The 16,206-nt window shown below is 44.4% G+C and overlaps 1 protein-coding gene across 1 annotated transcript in view; it reads right to left on the bottom strand.

Moving 5' to 3' along the window:
• LOC141105652 (alpha-2-macroglobulin-like protein 1) overlaps positions 1-16,206 on the bottom strand; it is a 229,058-nt gene that overhangs the window by 38,727 nt on the left and 174,125 nt on the right. The window contains exons 30-31 of the mRNA XM_073595628.1: positions 7,716-7,931; positions 7,514-7,638 (exon numbers count right to left, since the gene is read on the bottom strand). Of these exons, the coding sequence (XP_073451729.1) occupies positions 7,514-7,638; positions 7,716-7,931 (341 nt within the window). The remainder of the gene's footprint in view (positions 1-7,513; positions 7,639-7,715; positions 7,932-16,206) is intronic.

Raw genomic sequence — 16,206 nt, 5'->3', positions numbered from 1 at the left:
AAGTTTTCTGATGACTCTGCAGTAGGGATGAGCTTTGTGTTCGTGAACATTGTGTGTTCAGTCGTTCGCCGATTTACGAACGTTATGGGCCGTTCGCACCAAATTCGAGTGGCGCGTCACAGCCAATAATTCACTGCGGCATCACAGTGCATTGCTGGCGGATGATTGGCCAAGCATGCACTATGACCCGCATGCTTGGCCAATCACAGCCCCGTCTGCACAGAGAGCTGTAATTGGCCAAAGCCAGGGAGGCTGAGGGGGTTTAGTACACGCCCCAAACTATATAAGGCCGCCTGCATGGCGGCCTTGTGTAGTGTGTTGCGATGGAGATAGTTAGACAGAGAGACAGTGTCATTTGATTTAAGTTAGATAGAGTAGGCAGGTCGAGTCAGGTAGCTGCACTTATAGTGTATTGTGTATATATATATATATATATATATACATCCCAGGTATATATATATGTACACTGTATTCAGTTTAGCTAGATCCGTTCCTGTTATTTTCTTCCTAATATACTGACAGGCAGGCAGGTGTTTTTACAGTATTTCCAGTTAGTGTTGCACCTACAGTATAGCTACCTGAAGCCAGGTGCTTGTGTGCTTCTTCTGATCCTATTAATAGCACAGGCAGGCTCTTTAAGTATTTACAGTTAGTGTACTGTGTAACCCTGCACAGTTGCACCTACAGTATAGCTACCTGAAGCCAGGTGCTTGTGTGCTTCTTCTGATCCTTTTACTAGCACAGGCAGGCTCTTGAAGTATTTCCAGTTAGTGTACTGTGTACCCTGCACAGTTGCACCTACAGTATAGCTACCTGAAGCCAGGTGCTTGTGTGCTTCTTCTGATCCTATTAATAGCACACGCAGGCTCTTGAAGTATTTACATTTAGTGTACTGTGTAACCCTGCATAGTTGCACCTACAGTATAGCTACCTGAAGCCAGGTGCTTGTGTGCTTCTTCTGATCCTATTAATAGCACAGGCAGGCTCTTGAAGTATTTACAGTTAGTGTATTGTGTACCCTGCACAGTTGCACATACAGTATAGCTACCTGAAGCCAGGTACTTGTGTGCTTCTTCTGATCCTATTAATAGCACAGGCAGGCTCTTGAAGTATTTCCAGTTAGTGTATTGTGTAACCCTGCACAGTTGCACCTACAGTATAGCTACCTGAAGCCAGGTTCTTGTGTGCTTCTTCTGATCCTATTAATAGCACAGGCAGGCTCTTGAAGTATTTACATTTAGTGTACTGTGTAACCCTGCATAGTTGCACCTACAGTATAGCTACCTGAAGCCAGGTGCTTGTGTGCTTCTTCTGATCCTTTTAATAGCACAGGCAGGCTCTTGAGGTATTTCCAGTTAGTGTACTGTGTAACCCTGCACAGTTGCACCTACAGTATAGCTATCTGAAGCCAGGTGCTTGTGTGCTTCTTCTGATCCTATTAACAGCACAGGCAGGCTCTTGAAGTATTTATAGTTAGTGTACTGTGTAACCCTGCACAGTTGCACCTACAGTATAGCTACCTGAAGACAAGTGCAGGTGTTCTCATACTAATAATACTACAGGCAGGCAGTTCATTCTGCTAGCTGCAGTATAATCGGTATTTATATACATCCCAGTTTTGTGCAGCTACATCTCACTGCAAGCCATTAGTATATCTGGAAGGCCAACAAGGAGAGGCAGACAGTCAGAAGCCAATAAAAGAGGGCAAACAGGCTCTGTGTCTAGAGGCAACAGTACTGGTCGTGGACATGGTGCATCCTCATCAGGACATGGCTGTGGGATACGCTTGGCCTTTTTTTCGGCAGCTGGCCGTGTTGAGCCGCAACATGCGGAAGACTTGGTTGAGTGGATGACCAAGCTGTCCTCATCCTTCTCATCCTCTCTCACCCAGGCTCAGGGTACTTTGTCTGGCAAAGCAGCTGCCAACGCAGCCTCTTTCCTCGGCTCAATGGCATCAGTCACTCCTTCCCTAGCCTCGCTATGTCCTCCTGAAGAGTACCCCGAACTGTTTTACCACAGTGTTGGGTACATGCTCCAGGAGGATGCCCAGCGTTTTGAAGGCTCCGATGATGGTACTCAGCTAGAGGAAGGCAGTAACGTGAGCCCAGACAGAGGGGGTGCCCAAGAAGGACAGCAATCTGGCAGTCATGTTCCCCCTGCTGCGGCATACTGCCAGGTTTGCTCCAGTGATGAGGAGGGAGGGGATGATGAGGTCACTGACTCCACGTGGGTGCCTGATAGGAGAGAGGAGGAGGAGGAGGCACATCACCAACGAGGCAGGATGCCCTCCAGGGGCCAGCTTAAGGGCAGCACACTGACTGCATCAGACCGCAGAGCTCTGCATGTGCAGGGTGCTGCTGTCTCTGCGCATTATTCCAAAAGTTCTTTGGTGTGGGCCTTTTTTGAGACAAGTGCATCAGATCGCACCGCTGCTATTTGCAACATATGTCTCAAGCGTATTTCGCGTGGCCAAAACATCTCCCACTTGGGCAGCACATGCTTGACCAGACATATGTTGACCTGCCATGCGGTTCGTTGGCAAGTGTACCTAAAAGACCCACACCAAAGAACAAAGAGGACCTCTCCTTGCTCCTCATCAGCTGGGATCTCCAACCCCCTATACCTTCAGTCCTCTCTGAGACCTGCACTGAGAGGAATGAAGGTGTAGAATTAGGTGTGTCACAGCCAAGTACTTGTGGGCAATCTGCTATCGGTACAACGACGTCAGATTGTACCAGGCAAATTTCCCTGCCCCAGCTGCTGCACCGCAGAAAAAAGTTCACTCCCAGCCATCCACATGCTCAGCGGTTGAATGCTAGCTTGGCAAAATTGCTAGCACTTCAACTGCTACCTTTTTAGTTGGTAGACTCTGCCCCCTTGTGTGAGTTTGTGGAATGTGCGGTTCCTCAGTAGCAGGTTCCCAAATGCCACTTTTTCTCACGGAAGGCGATTCCGGCTCTCTATCGGCATGTGGAAGGCAATGTCTTGGCCTCGCTGGACAGGGCAGTCAGTGGTAAGGTGCATATTACCGCTGACTCATGGTCCAGCAGGCATGGACAGGAACGTTACCCAAGTTTCACGGCGCATTGGGTGACTCTGTTGGCAGCTGGGAAGGATGCAGGACAAGGTGCCACACCTCTCTCCTCCAGTCCATATCATGAATATATCATCAATATAGCAATAATATCTGATATTATCGCTATATTGATGATATATTCACATTGGACTGAAGGTGAAGAAAATCTAAACCAATTCTTCTCATTGATCAACACTTTTCACCCATCTATCAAACTAAAAATGGACTATTCGAACACATGTCAACTTCCTGGACACTACAGTATACATCAGGGATGACAAACTTCACACGTCGATATACAGAAAACCGGCTGACCGTTGCAGCTATCTTCATAGTTCCAGTTTTTACCCCCAACACACTAAACGGGCCATTATACACAGCCAGGCCATCAGATACCACCGAATTTGTTCAGACCCAGAAGACAGAGATAAACATCTCAGAACACTGGCAGACTCCTTCCATAAGAAAGGTTACAAAGACAAAACCATCAACAACAGCATAAACACAGCCTTGAAAACACTAAGAGAAAATCTCCTCCAATACACAGAGAAAAAAAACAAATAACCAAGTACCTCAAGTCACCACATACAACCCAGCACTTAAAGGGATCAAAAAGATAATCAAAGATTTACAACCCATTATAACAGAGGATGAAACTCTGAAAGAAATATTCCAACAACCCCCATTATTGGCTTTCAGACAACCACCCAACCTCAGACACAAACTAATCAGCAGGAAACTTCACTCTGATTATGAAGTCACAAATAATGGAAGCAAACCCTGCAATAAAAAACGCTGCAAACTATGCAACCAGATCAATCCATCCAAAAGTGTTACACACACAAATGGGACCTTCAATATCATGGGATCTTACAACTGTACCTCCAGTAATGTTGTGTACCTCATCCAATGCAAAAGGTGCAGCAAAGGATCTTATGGTGGTGAAACAGGACAGAAGTTGCAAGCGAGGATGAATTTGCACAGACATACCATCATAGAACATAAAGCAGACAGTTTATGCATACCTGTGGGACATCATTTCTCACAACCGGACCACACTATAGAAGACCTCAATGTTTTAGTTGTTAAAGGGAACTTCAGAACTATCTAGGAAAGGAAAACGTTTGAACTAAGAATGATACTTCTTTTTGACACGAAAAATAATGGCCTGAATTTAGATATTGGTTTCCTTACACATTATGCTAAAGTTTTACGACCCCCTCTGTGACTAGTATCCCCCCTGCATTCTACAGCTCTCCCTCTGTCTTATCTCACTAACTCTGCTGCTATCTTTGTTACCATTGATTTGTATGTGTTTGGTTTTCTCTTTTTTTTTTTTTTTTCTGCTTCTTTAACATTCTGCTTAAAAATTTGTAAATCAGTACTGCTTGGACCTTGAAAAAGGGGACATACCCCGAAAGCTTGTCCTGAAAAATTGTATGTTAGTGCCAATAAAAAAGTATCACGGACAGTACTCAATTTTCTGTATGTTTTCCAAAAGGCTTAAAATAGATTTTTTGGCTGGAGCTAAACACTTTAAAAATGTACCAGTTCAAAATTACAAACAGATTCTACTTAACGACAAACCTACAGTCCCTGTCTTGTTTGCACCGCCTGTATACTGCTGTTCAGAGAGCCTGGGGCCCCACGCCTTTCCTTTTTTTAATTTTGGTGCGGGGTTCCCCTTAATATCCATACAAGACCCAAAGGGCCTGGTAATGGACTGGGGGGTACCCATGCCATTTGTCTCACTGATTTTCATCCATATTAACGGGACCCGACATTACATTAAAGCTGTAAGCAGTTTTAAATGACTTTTATTCCTTTAAAAATGTAATTTTGTGCAGGTTCTGTTCTAAGCACGGGAAACATGCGCCACTTTACAGGCATACTATAGACACCCCCCCAGGTATGATATTTAAAGGAATATTTAACTTTTTTTTTCACTTTAAGCATCATTAAAATTACTGCTCCCGAAAAAACGTCAGTTTTTAAAACTTTCTTTTGCATTGATACATATCCCCTGAGGCAGGACCCGGGTCCCCAAACCCTTTTTAGGACAATACCATGCAAATTAGCCTTTAAAATTAGCACTTTTGATTTTGAACGTTCGAGTTCCATAGACTTCAATGGGGTTCTAACGTTCATGCGAAGTTTCAGTCCATTCGCAGGTTCTGGTGCGAACCGAACCGGGGGGGGGTGTTTGGCTCATCCCTACTCTGCAGTACTGGGATGTATCGGGAACGGGGGATAGACTGAGTATAGGACTGTGGTGGAGAACTTTGTCACATGGTCCGTATCTAAATGTGACAAAGACAAAGGAGCTGGTTGTGGATTTCACAAAGAGGAAGCCACCAGTGACCCCAATCTCTATCCGAGGAGTGGATGTGGAGGTAGTAGAGCGTTACAAGTATCTGGGGGTGCATATAGATAATAAGCTGGACTGGAGCAAGAACACTGAGGTGCTCTATAGGAAGGGCCAGGGCTGCCTCTACTTTTTGAGGAGACTGAGGTCCTTTAACATCTGCTGTATGCAGTGGCATGCTGGGGAAGGAGGCTTAGGGTGTACGACACCAACAGACTCAACAAACTGATTCACAAGGCCAGTGATGTTGTTGGATTGGAATTGGAGTCTTTTACAAAAGTGTTGGAGCGGAAAATGTTGTTCAAGTTACGTCCTATCTTGGACATCTCCTCCCACCCACTCCACAATACGCTGGTCAGTCTGCGGAGTCCCATCAGTGACAGATTTTTACATCCACAAGGCACCACAGGAAATCAATTTTGCCTGTGGCGATCAAGATATATAATTCTTTTCTGTGAGGGCTGGAGGTGAAGATTTAATTGTGGTGGTTTATTATCAGGATATTGTGTTGTTTTTATAGTATGTTGGTATTGTGTTGGTTATTATCTGGGGTGGTGTTAGAGAAAGTGGTGTCTTTTATTTGTAGTGTAGTTTTAATTTTGTTATTTGGTGTAAATGGCTGTTATTGGCCATTTTGTTGCATTTTTGCATCTTGTTCAGTCTATTGTTGTGATCTTGTGTTGTCTTTGTTAAGTGTGTCTGTGTCGTAACAATTTCCCTTTGGGATTAATAAAGTATTCTGTGTTCTGTATGTTGGATGATGATGATTATAGTTATAATCACCCATACAGGACTGTTGTAAGACTACTAAATTATTGGAAATAAATGATATGTAGCAAATACCTGAGACAGCTGTAAATAGAATTATTAATTTATAAAAAAAAAATAAAAAAATAAAAACTGTATCTGTATTTCAATATTGTTCATAAAACAATTTACTAAATTGTAAGAGACAACAAAATGTCTCTAGGTATTGCTTTTCAAAGTAATATACATTATATTGTATGCATTGTATACTCTTAGGCTGGGTTCACATATGTGCGAATTGGATGCAGATTTTCCGCATCCAATTCATATGACATGCAAGTGTGCTTGGCTCGCAATAAAGTCGGTTCACACAGGTCCGGGCCGGCCGCAGTCCTCATTCCTAAAGGGTCCTGTGCGTCTTTTGGTCTGGTTCAGGTGCGAATTCAGGCAAAAATTGGGACCTGATTCGCACCTGAAGCGGTGAACAGGGACGCACCAGACCCCATGCTGGGAACCGTAGCTGCATATATGTGAACTCGGCCCGAAAGAACCTTGTCATGGTTATGCAATAGAGTTTGTCTGTCAGCTTACCTATCATGACGTGTTCATCTCTAGAGACCAGCCAACTCTCACCTGACTGCTTTTATAATATCTCCTCTAGCATGGCTCCACCCCAGCTCCTATCAGAGAACTCTATATTAACCTGTGCACTGCAGGCCAGCCCTGCTGATCAACCATTATGTGTTTGGTTTCCTGCTTGCCGTGCGCTCTACGATTGTCTCTTTTACCGACCTTGGTGACCATTCCTGTTTGCTCATGACCCTGACCTTCTGGCGTGTTCCCGACTATCCCTGTTTGCCTGTGACCCTGAACCTTTGGCGTGTACTCTGTTGTCCTTGTCTGCTAATGGCCCTGACCTTGGCTTATTCCCTTACTATTCCTATCCTCCTGTTGCCTACTGTGGGTGTGAGCTGGGGGACCCTGGGGGGCACAACCTGGATCCAGTTGCAGCCCAGTCCATCCTCACCACTAGAGGCTCTGGTGAACACCTGCTGGCTCTTAGACTCTGCGCCCTAGGGAATCTTACGCTCTAACCACAGTGGGATCCATGTTGGTGTTCCAGCGGCCCTGCCTTCCTGACTCTTATCCGCAGCAGTCAGCCGTAGGGTCCACTACCTTGCAGTGCACTCCTGGTCCCAACAGTGTGCATCTGTCACCTGGCCTCAGGTGGCCTGACAAAACTGCACTCAGAGGATACTTTTTGTAAAAATGTAGTTAATTATGAAATCTTAAATGATGCTGAATATAAACACAGTTTGACTTACTGAGCAGTTATATGAAGTCCAAGGTTTTTCACTGGATCACGCACACATTTTTTTGGTGTTACCTCAACACTGACTGCAAAGGTGGCCTCATTTCTTATTACTGGGATGTTAAATCTAAGAACCGTCTACAAGGAAAGGATAGCAAAATTAGATGATTGCAGAATGGATGGCGCAGAAGAAATATATGGGATTTCCCACGTACCTGTACCAAGACACAACCACCTCCTGTAGCAGTCACTGTGTACTCTCCGGGGATGGTTGGTAGTGTCCTCTTCTGGAGGAGAAGTCGGTTATTGTTGTCTACATGGAACTTCTCCAGAAATCCTGTCTTGGAACTAACAGTCACTGTTATAGCTTCCTTGTCATTGTATGTAGCCTCTGCATACTTGGCCATAGCCTGGAGAGCCACGACTGTGTCCTATAAGAGAAAATGCCTAGATGTTATATACAAAGGATATTACAATAGAATTAGGAGACTGAACAGTTCACCAATATAACTTAAAGAGGTTGTAAACCGTCGCCGTTTTTCACCTTAATGCATTCTATGCATTAACCACTGGACGACCGCCTAACGCAGATATACTGCGGCAGAATGGCATGGACAGGCAAAATCACGTACCTGGTACGTGATCTGCCTTCCGCGGGGTGGGGGCGCATTGTGCCCCCACGGCGCCCGAGGCGGTCGGCTTCGTTGGGGAAGCGATACAGGCAGAGGGGGAGGCCACTCATTCGTGGCTCCCCCCTCGCGATCGCTCCCCACAAATGAAATTCTTCCTCTGGCGCTGTAATGTAAACAGCGGCAGAGGAAGTGATGTCACATCTCCTCGTGTCGGTCTTTTCGTACCGGCGCCGAGGAGAGAAGGCATCCAAGTAAGTGCACCAACACTACACTTACAGTAGAACACACTAGGCACACTTTTCACCCCCCATCACCCCCCGATCACCCCCCAATCACCCCCCCGTCACAGTGACACCAATAGCAGTTTTTTTTTTTGCATTGGTGTCAGTTTGTGACAGTTATAAGTGGTAGGGCAGTTAGTATTAGCCCCCTTTAGGTCTAGGGTACCCCCCTAACCTTCCCTAATAAAGTTTTAACCCCTTGATCACCCTCCGTCGCCAGTGTCACTAAGCGATCGTTTTTCTGATCGCTGTATTAGTGACACAGGTGACGCTAGTTAGGGAGATAAGTATATAGGTTCGCCGTCAGTGTTTTATAGCGACAGGGACCCCCATATACTACCTAATAAAGGTTTTAACCCCCTGATTGCCCCTTAGTTAACTCTTTCACCAGCGATCACCGTATAACTGTTACGGGTGACGCTGGTTAGTTACTTTGTTTTTTATAGTTTATTATAGTTTCAGGGCACCCGCCATTTTTTACCTTATAAAGGTTTAACCCCCTAATTGCCCGGCGGTGATATAAGTTACGTTTTTAGGGTCAGATAAGGTCTGCATCGCCCCAGGCAGCGTCAGGTTAGCGCCAGTACCGCTAACACCCATGCACACAGCATACACCTCCCTTAGTGCTATAGTATCTGAATGGATCAATATCTGATCCGATCAGATCTATACTAGCGTCCCCAGCAGTTTAGGGTTCCCAAAAACGCAGTGTTAGCGGGATCAGCCCAGATACCTGCTAGCACCTGCATTTTGCCCCTCGGCAATTGCACCATGCATGTGAGGTATCACCGCGAAGGTCAGATCGAGGGCAGTACTTTTAGCAGTAGACCTCCTCTGTAAATCTAAAGTGGTAACCTGTAAAGGCTTTTAAAGGCTTTTAAAAATGTATTTAGTTTGTCGCCACTGCACGTTTGTGCGCAATTTTAAAGCATGTCATGTTTGGTATCCATGTACTCGGCCTAAGATCCTCTTTTTTACTTCATCAAACATTTGGGCAATATAGTGTGTTTTAGTGCATTAAAATTTTAAAAAGTGTGTTTTTTCCCAAAAAAATGCGCTTGAAAAATCGCTGCGCAAATACTGTGTGAAAAAAAAAAAATGAAACACCCACCATTTTAATCTGTAGGGCATTTGCTTTAAAAAAATATATAATGTTTGGGGGTTCAAAGTAATTTTCTTGCAAAAAAAAATAATTTTTTCATGTAAACAAAAAGTGTCAGAAAGGGCTTTGTCTTCAAGTGGTTAGAAGAGTGGGTGATGTGTGACATAAGCTTCTAAATGTTGTGCATAAAATGCCAGGACAGTTCAAAACCCCCCCAAATGACCCCATTTTGGAAAGTAGACACCCCAAGCTATTTGCTGAGAGGCATGTCGAGTCCATGGAATATTTTATATTGTGACACATGTTGCGGGGAAAAGACAAATTTTTTTTTTTTTGCACAAAGTTGTCACTAAATGATATATTGCTCAAACATGCCATGGGCATATTTGAAATTACACCCCAAAATACATTCTGTTGCTTCTCCTGAGTAGGGGATACCACATGTGTGAGACTTTTTGGGAGCCTAGCCGCGTACGGGACACCGAAAACCAAGCACTGCCTTCAGGCTTTCTAAGGGCGTAAATTTTTGATTTCACTCTTCACTGCCTATCACAGTTTCGGAGGCCATGGAATGCCCAGATGGCACAACCCCCCCCCCCCCCCCAAATGACCCCATTTTGGAAAATAGACACCCCAAGCTATTTGTTGAGAGGTGAGTGAGTATTTTGCAGTCCTCACTTTTTGTCACGAACTTTTGAAAATTAAAAAAAGAATAAAAAAATACATTTTTCTTGTCTTTCTTCATTTTCAAAAACAAAATGAGAGCTGCAAAATACTCACCATGCCTCTCAGCAAATAGTTTGTGGTGTCTACTTTCCAAAATGGGGTCATTTTGGGGGGTTTTGTGCTATCTTGGCATTTTATGGCCTTCAAAACTGTGGTAGGTAGTGAGGAGTGAAATAAAAAATTTACGCCCTTAGAAATCCTGAAGGCGGTGATTGGATTTCGGGGCCCCGTATGAAGCTAGGCTCCCAAAAAGTCCCACACATGTGGTATCCCTGTACTCAGGAGAAGCAGCAGAATGTATTTTGGGGTGTAATTCCACATATGCCCATGGCATGTTTGAGCAATATATCATTTAGTGACAACTTTGTGCAAAAAAAAAAAATGGGTCACTTTCCTGCAACTTGTGTCAAAATATAAAATATTCCATGGACTCAACATGCCTCTCAGCAAATAGCTTGGGGTGTCTACTTTCCAAAATGGGGTCATTTGGGGGGGGGGGGGGTTGTGCCATCTGGGCATTTTATAGCCTTCCAAACTGTGATAGGTAGTGAGGAGTGAAATCAACAATTTACGCCCTCAGAAATCCTTAAGGCGGTGCTTGGTTTCGGGGCCCCGTACGCGGCTAGGCTCCCAAAAAGTCCCACACATGTGGTATCCCCATACTCAGGAGAAGCAGCAGAATGTATTTTGGGGTGTAATTCCACATATGCCCATGGCCTGTGTGAGCAATATATCATTTAGTGACAACTTTTTGTAATTTTTTTTTTTGTCATTATTCAATCACTTGGGACAAAAAAAATTAATATTCAATGGGCTCAACATTCCTCTCAGCAATTTCCTTGGGGTGTCTACTTTCCAAAATGGTGTCATTTGGGGGGGTTTTGTACTGCCCTGCCATTTTAGCACCTCAAGAAATGACATAGGCAGTCATAAACTAAAAGCTATGTAAATTCCAGAAAATGTACCCTAGTTTGTAGACGCTATAACTTTTGCGCAAACCAATAAATATACGCTTATTGACATTTTTTTTTTACCAAAGACATGTGGCTGAATACATTTTGGCCTAAACGTATGACTAAAATTGAGTTTATTGGATTTTTTTTATAACAAAAAGTAGAAAATATCATTTTTTTTCAAAACGTTCGGTCTTTTTCCATTTATAGCACAAAAAATAAAAACTGCAGAGACGATCAAATAGCATCAAAAGAAAGCTCTATTTGTGGGAAGAAAAGGACGCAAATTTCGTTTGGGTACCATATTGCATGATCGCGCAATTAGCAGTTAAATCGGCACCATGCCAAATTGTAAAAAGTGCTCTGGTCAGGAAGGGGGTAAATCCTTCCGGGGCTGAAGTGGTTAAGGTGAAAAACCCTCTTTACTGCAGCAGGGCCCCTGAGCCTCCCGTTATACTTACCTGAGCCCCGTAATTCCCACGATGGGAATGAGCGCACCAGCTCCGGCTGGTGTCTCGTGTCCTGATTTGATAGATTGATTGCAGTGCAGCCATTGGCTCTCGCTGCTGTCCATCAAATCCAATGATGCGGGCGCAGGGGGGGGTGGAGCCGAGTCCTACTGTTTGTGTCCACAGACGCAGCAGCAGGACACAGGAGCACACCCGCATGGGTGTCCCGTCGGAGCTTTGCTGAGGGACCTGAGAAGAGGAGGATCGAGGCCACTCTGTGCAAAACCAACTGCACAGCGGAGGTAAGTATGACATGTTTGTTTTTTGTTTGTTTTTTTTTAACTGAACCTTTACAATTACTTTAATGTACTGTATATTTCTGTTTTATAATCAATATCCTGTTGTCTTTATTAACTCTCTAGATTTTTTTTTGATAAAAAGCTAAATTCTGTTTGGCTCAGCTACAAAACAAGATTTCATTTTCAAGTATCAGTGTACGGCATATTAAAAACTGGATCTCATAATTGTTATGAAGTGGGAAAGGGCTTTTTCTTGCAGAAGAAGAATTACATTTTCCTTTAGCCACGAAAACACTTTAAACTAACAAATGTAACAACAAATGCAATATTAGTGATTCTAGAGGTTCATTTTTAAAATAAAGATGTTATACTTACCTGCTCTGTGCAATGGTTCTGCACAGAGCAGCCCCAAGCCGTCTCTTCTGAGGTCCCCTGCCGACGCTCTTGGGTCCTCCTCTCATTCTAGTGCCCCCATAGCAAGCTGCTTGCTATGGGGGGCACGCATGCAGGCTCTATCCTGAGCTGGGCTGTGTGTGTGTCTATATACACAGTACAAAACATATTACAGCGCACACATTCAAGAATGACATTTCCTGAAAGGCTAGTTAAAAACACCTGAACATATTCAAAAAAATGGGGCTTTGGTCACACTATATGGTCATATAGTGCTAAGCCCACTTACTGCGACCAAGTACCCCGAACTTAAAAAAAAACATGTTTTTGTATATTGTCTATAGACACACACAGAGCCCGGGTCATCTCCACACTCCTCTCCTTCCTCACTGGATTTGATTGACAGAAGCAGGAGCCAATGGCATCTCCGTGTCCTGTGAGGAGAGAGAGAAAGGAGAGCACCTCTGGATCGATATCAGGCTCAGGTAACACAATTGTCTATTTAGAAGATTCACCAGAATTATGGACACTCATGATAATTGTCACTAATTTATCACTTTGATGTGGACTTTTTGATGTACACACACTCATTTTGGATTTCAATTACTGTGTTTACTTTTTACCAATGATTTGGATTATTTCACCTCAATATTAATGTGTTAGAAGTCTGCGCAGATCACTTTTATTATTATTTACCCTTTTGTGTTTAAGTGTACACTTTAGATCTTACAGCGATTTCACTGACTTCACATTAGTTTATATTATATATTCACTTAATTAGTAGCGCGAAGGACCTCATTTTAAATTTTCTTCAGGTAAGTTTTTAGAGGGTCTGGAAGAGGCAGCTAACCATGGAAGGTTTTTTTACCTGATCACAGAGTGCATCAAGGTAAAAACCATTAGGCCTTTACAACCACTTTAACCACTTGCCAACCGCCTAACGCAGATATACTGCAGCAGAATGGCACGGGCAGGAAAAATCACGTACCTGGTACGTGATCTGCCTCACGCTAGCGGGGGGCGCATCGCCTCCCCCCCCCGGTGCCCGAGGCGGTCAGCATCCTTAGGGAAGCGATCAATGCTGAGGGGGAGTCCACTCATTCGTGGCCACCCCCTCGCGATCGCTCCCAACGAATGAAAATCTTCCTCTGCTGCTGTAATGTAAACAGCGGCAGAGGAAGTGATGTCATCTCTCCTCGGGAAGCCTTTTCGTTTCAACTTCCGAGGAGAGACGACATCCAAGTAAGTCTGCACAACACTACACTGACAGTAGAACATGCAGGCACACTTTTCACCCCCCGATCACCCCCGATCACCCCCCTGCAACCTCCGATCACCCCCCTGCACCCCCTGTCACAGTGACACCAATAGCAGTTTTTTTTTTTACTGATTACTGCATTGATGTCAGTTTGTGACAGTTATAAGTGGTAGGGCAGTTAGTGGTAGGCCCCTTTAGGTTTAGGGTACCCCCCTAACCCCCCCATATAAAGTTTTAACCCCTTGATCACCCCCCGTCGCCAGTGTCACTAAGCGATTGCTTTTCTAATTGCTGTATTAGTGTCACAGGTGACGCTAGTTAGGGAGGTAAGTATTTAGGTTCTTGGTCAGCGTTTTATAGTGACAGGGACCCCCATATACTACCTAATAAAAGGTTTTAACCCCCTGATTGCCCCCTAGTTAACCCTTTCACCAGTGATCTGCGTATAACTGTTACGGGTGACGCTGGTTAGTTCGTTTATTTTTTATAGTGTCAGGGCACCCGCCGTTTATTACCTAATAAAGGTTTAACCCCCTGATCGCCCGGCTGGTGATATCAGTTAGGTTTTAGGGTCAGATAAGGTCTGCGTCGCCCAAGGCAGCGTCAGGTTGGTGCCAGTACCGCTAACACCCACGCACGCAGCATAAACCTCCCTTGGTGGTATAGTATCTGAACAGATCAATATCTGATCTGATCAGATCTATACTAGCGTCCCCAGCAGTTTAGGGTTCCCAAAAATGCAGTGTTAGCGGGATCAGCCCAGATACCTGCTAGCACCTGCGTTTTGCCCCTCCGCCCGGCCCAGCCCACCCAAGTGCAGTATCGATCGATCACTGTCACTTACAAAACACTAAACACATAACTGCAGCATTCGCAGAGTCAGGCCTGATCCCTGCGATCGCTAACAGTTTTTTTGGTAGCGTTTGAATCAGTCGCTAACAGTCAGAAGTTTTTTTACCTGTGAGTCTCACTACTGTACCACTAAATTTAGAGCTCAAAATGGCAAATCAAAGGTACATTAGTGAAGAGGCCTACACGTTTCTGAGCATGACAGATTGTGAAGAGGAAGTCACTCATCTGTCAGATTCAGGCTCAGAATACGATCCTGTAGACGACAGCGGCTCCATGACAGATAGCTCTGACAATGGAGTTTTGGTCCCTGCCAAGGTCAGGTGTACCAGACCCCAATCTTCTTCTGCTGTTGTTGAGGTGCAGGAACCGCAGGTCCCTCGTATGGAGCAGAGCAGTACTAGTGAACTATTCCCTCTGGTGAAATGGCAAGCACCAGCGGCCTAGTACACCCCGGTCGTAGTCAAACCAGCACTGCAGTAACACTTGGTGACATGGCGAGTCCCATAAGTGCAGTTCAAGCTGGTGAGGTGGCAAGTACAAGTAGTGTCCCGCTGCCACCAAGAAGAAGACAAACACAGGCCCGTTGTGCCCATAGTGCCCTTCCTGCTGCATTCACCAATCCTAATTGGGAACCCACCACTTCTGCAGCACCCGTACTTCCCCCATTCACATCCCCAACCAAATGCAGTCGGCTGCACGAAAGGTATTTCTTTTATGTCCTCCCGAGTACCCCTACCCAACGAACCCCCCAAAAAAGATGTTGTGTCTGCAGCAAGCGCGGATATAGGCGTGACACCCGCTATTATTTTCCCTCCTGTCCTGACAATCCTGGTCTATGCATTAGTGAATGTTTTGAATGCTACCATTCACTAGTTGAGTATTAGCGTAGGGTACAGCATTGCACAGACTAGGCGCACTTTCACAGGGTCTCCCAAGATGCCATCACATTTTGAGAGATCCGAACCTGGAACCGGTTACAGTTATAAAAGTTACAGTTACAAAAAAAAGTGTAAAAAAAAAAGTAAAAAAACAAAAAAATATATAAAATAAAAAAAACAAAAATAGTTGTCATTTTATTGTTCTCTCTCTCTCTATTGTTCTGCTCTTTTTTACTGTATTCTATTCTGCAATGTTTTATTGTTATCATGTTTTATCCTGTTTGCTTTTCAGGTATGTAATTTTTTATACTTTACTGTTTACTGTGTTTTATTGTTAACCATTTTTTTGTTTTCAGGTACGCCATTCAGCTGCAGCGCGGATTTATTTATCTTGACAGCAACAGCATTTGCTCCCATGATACATAAAGCCGTGACTTCAGCGCTGTCAGAGATGATATATGCCGAAGCATGGGGGCAGCAGGGGCGGAGGAGCGATTTGCTCCTAACTTTTGGGGGGGATGCCCCCATGCTTCGACATATATAAATGGTGCATGTATGCCCATCATTAGAAGTGGGTGGATGAAGGGAGGTATTCTAATGGTGGGCATACCCACCGATCAATATTTTTTTTTCGTTCAGCCCACAGGCTACATACAAAAAAGATTACAATATATGCCCAACAAGGACCAGCAACGTACTGGTATGTTGCTGGACTTTGAGTGGTTATACCAGAATGATGCCTACAGGTTTAGGTATCATCTTGGTATCATTCTTTTCAGCCAGCTGTCAGCTTTCATGTAAAAGCAATCCTAGCAGCTAATTAGTCTCTAGACTGCTTTTATAAGCAGTGGGGGGGAATTTCCCCCCCCCCACCGTCTTCCAT

The sequence above is a fragment of the Aquarana catesbeiana genome, linkage group LG08 (assembly GCF_042186555.1).
Source record: "Aquarana catesbeiana isolate 2022-GZ linkage group LG08, ASM4218655v1, whole genome shotgun sequence".
Lineage (NCBI taxonomy): Eukaryota > Metazoa > Chordata > Amphibia > Anura > Ranidae > Aquarana > Aquarana catesbeiana.
This window is presented reverse-complemented; position numbering and strand designations above follow the sequence as displayed.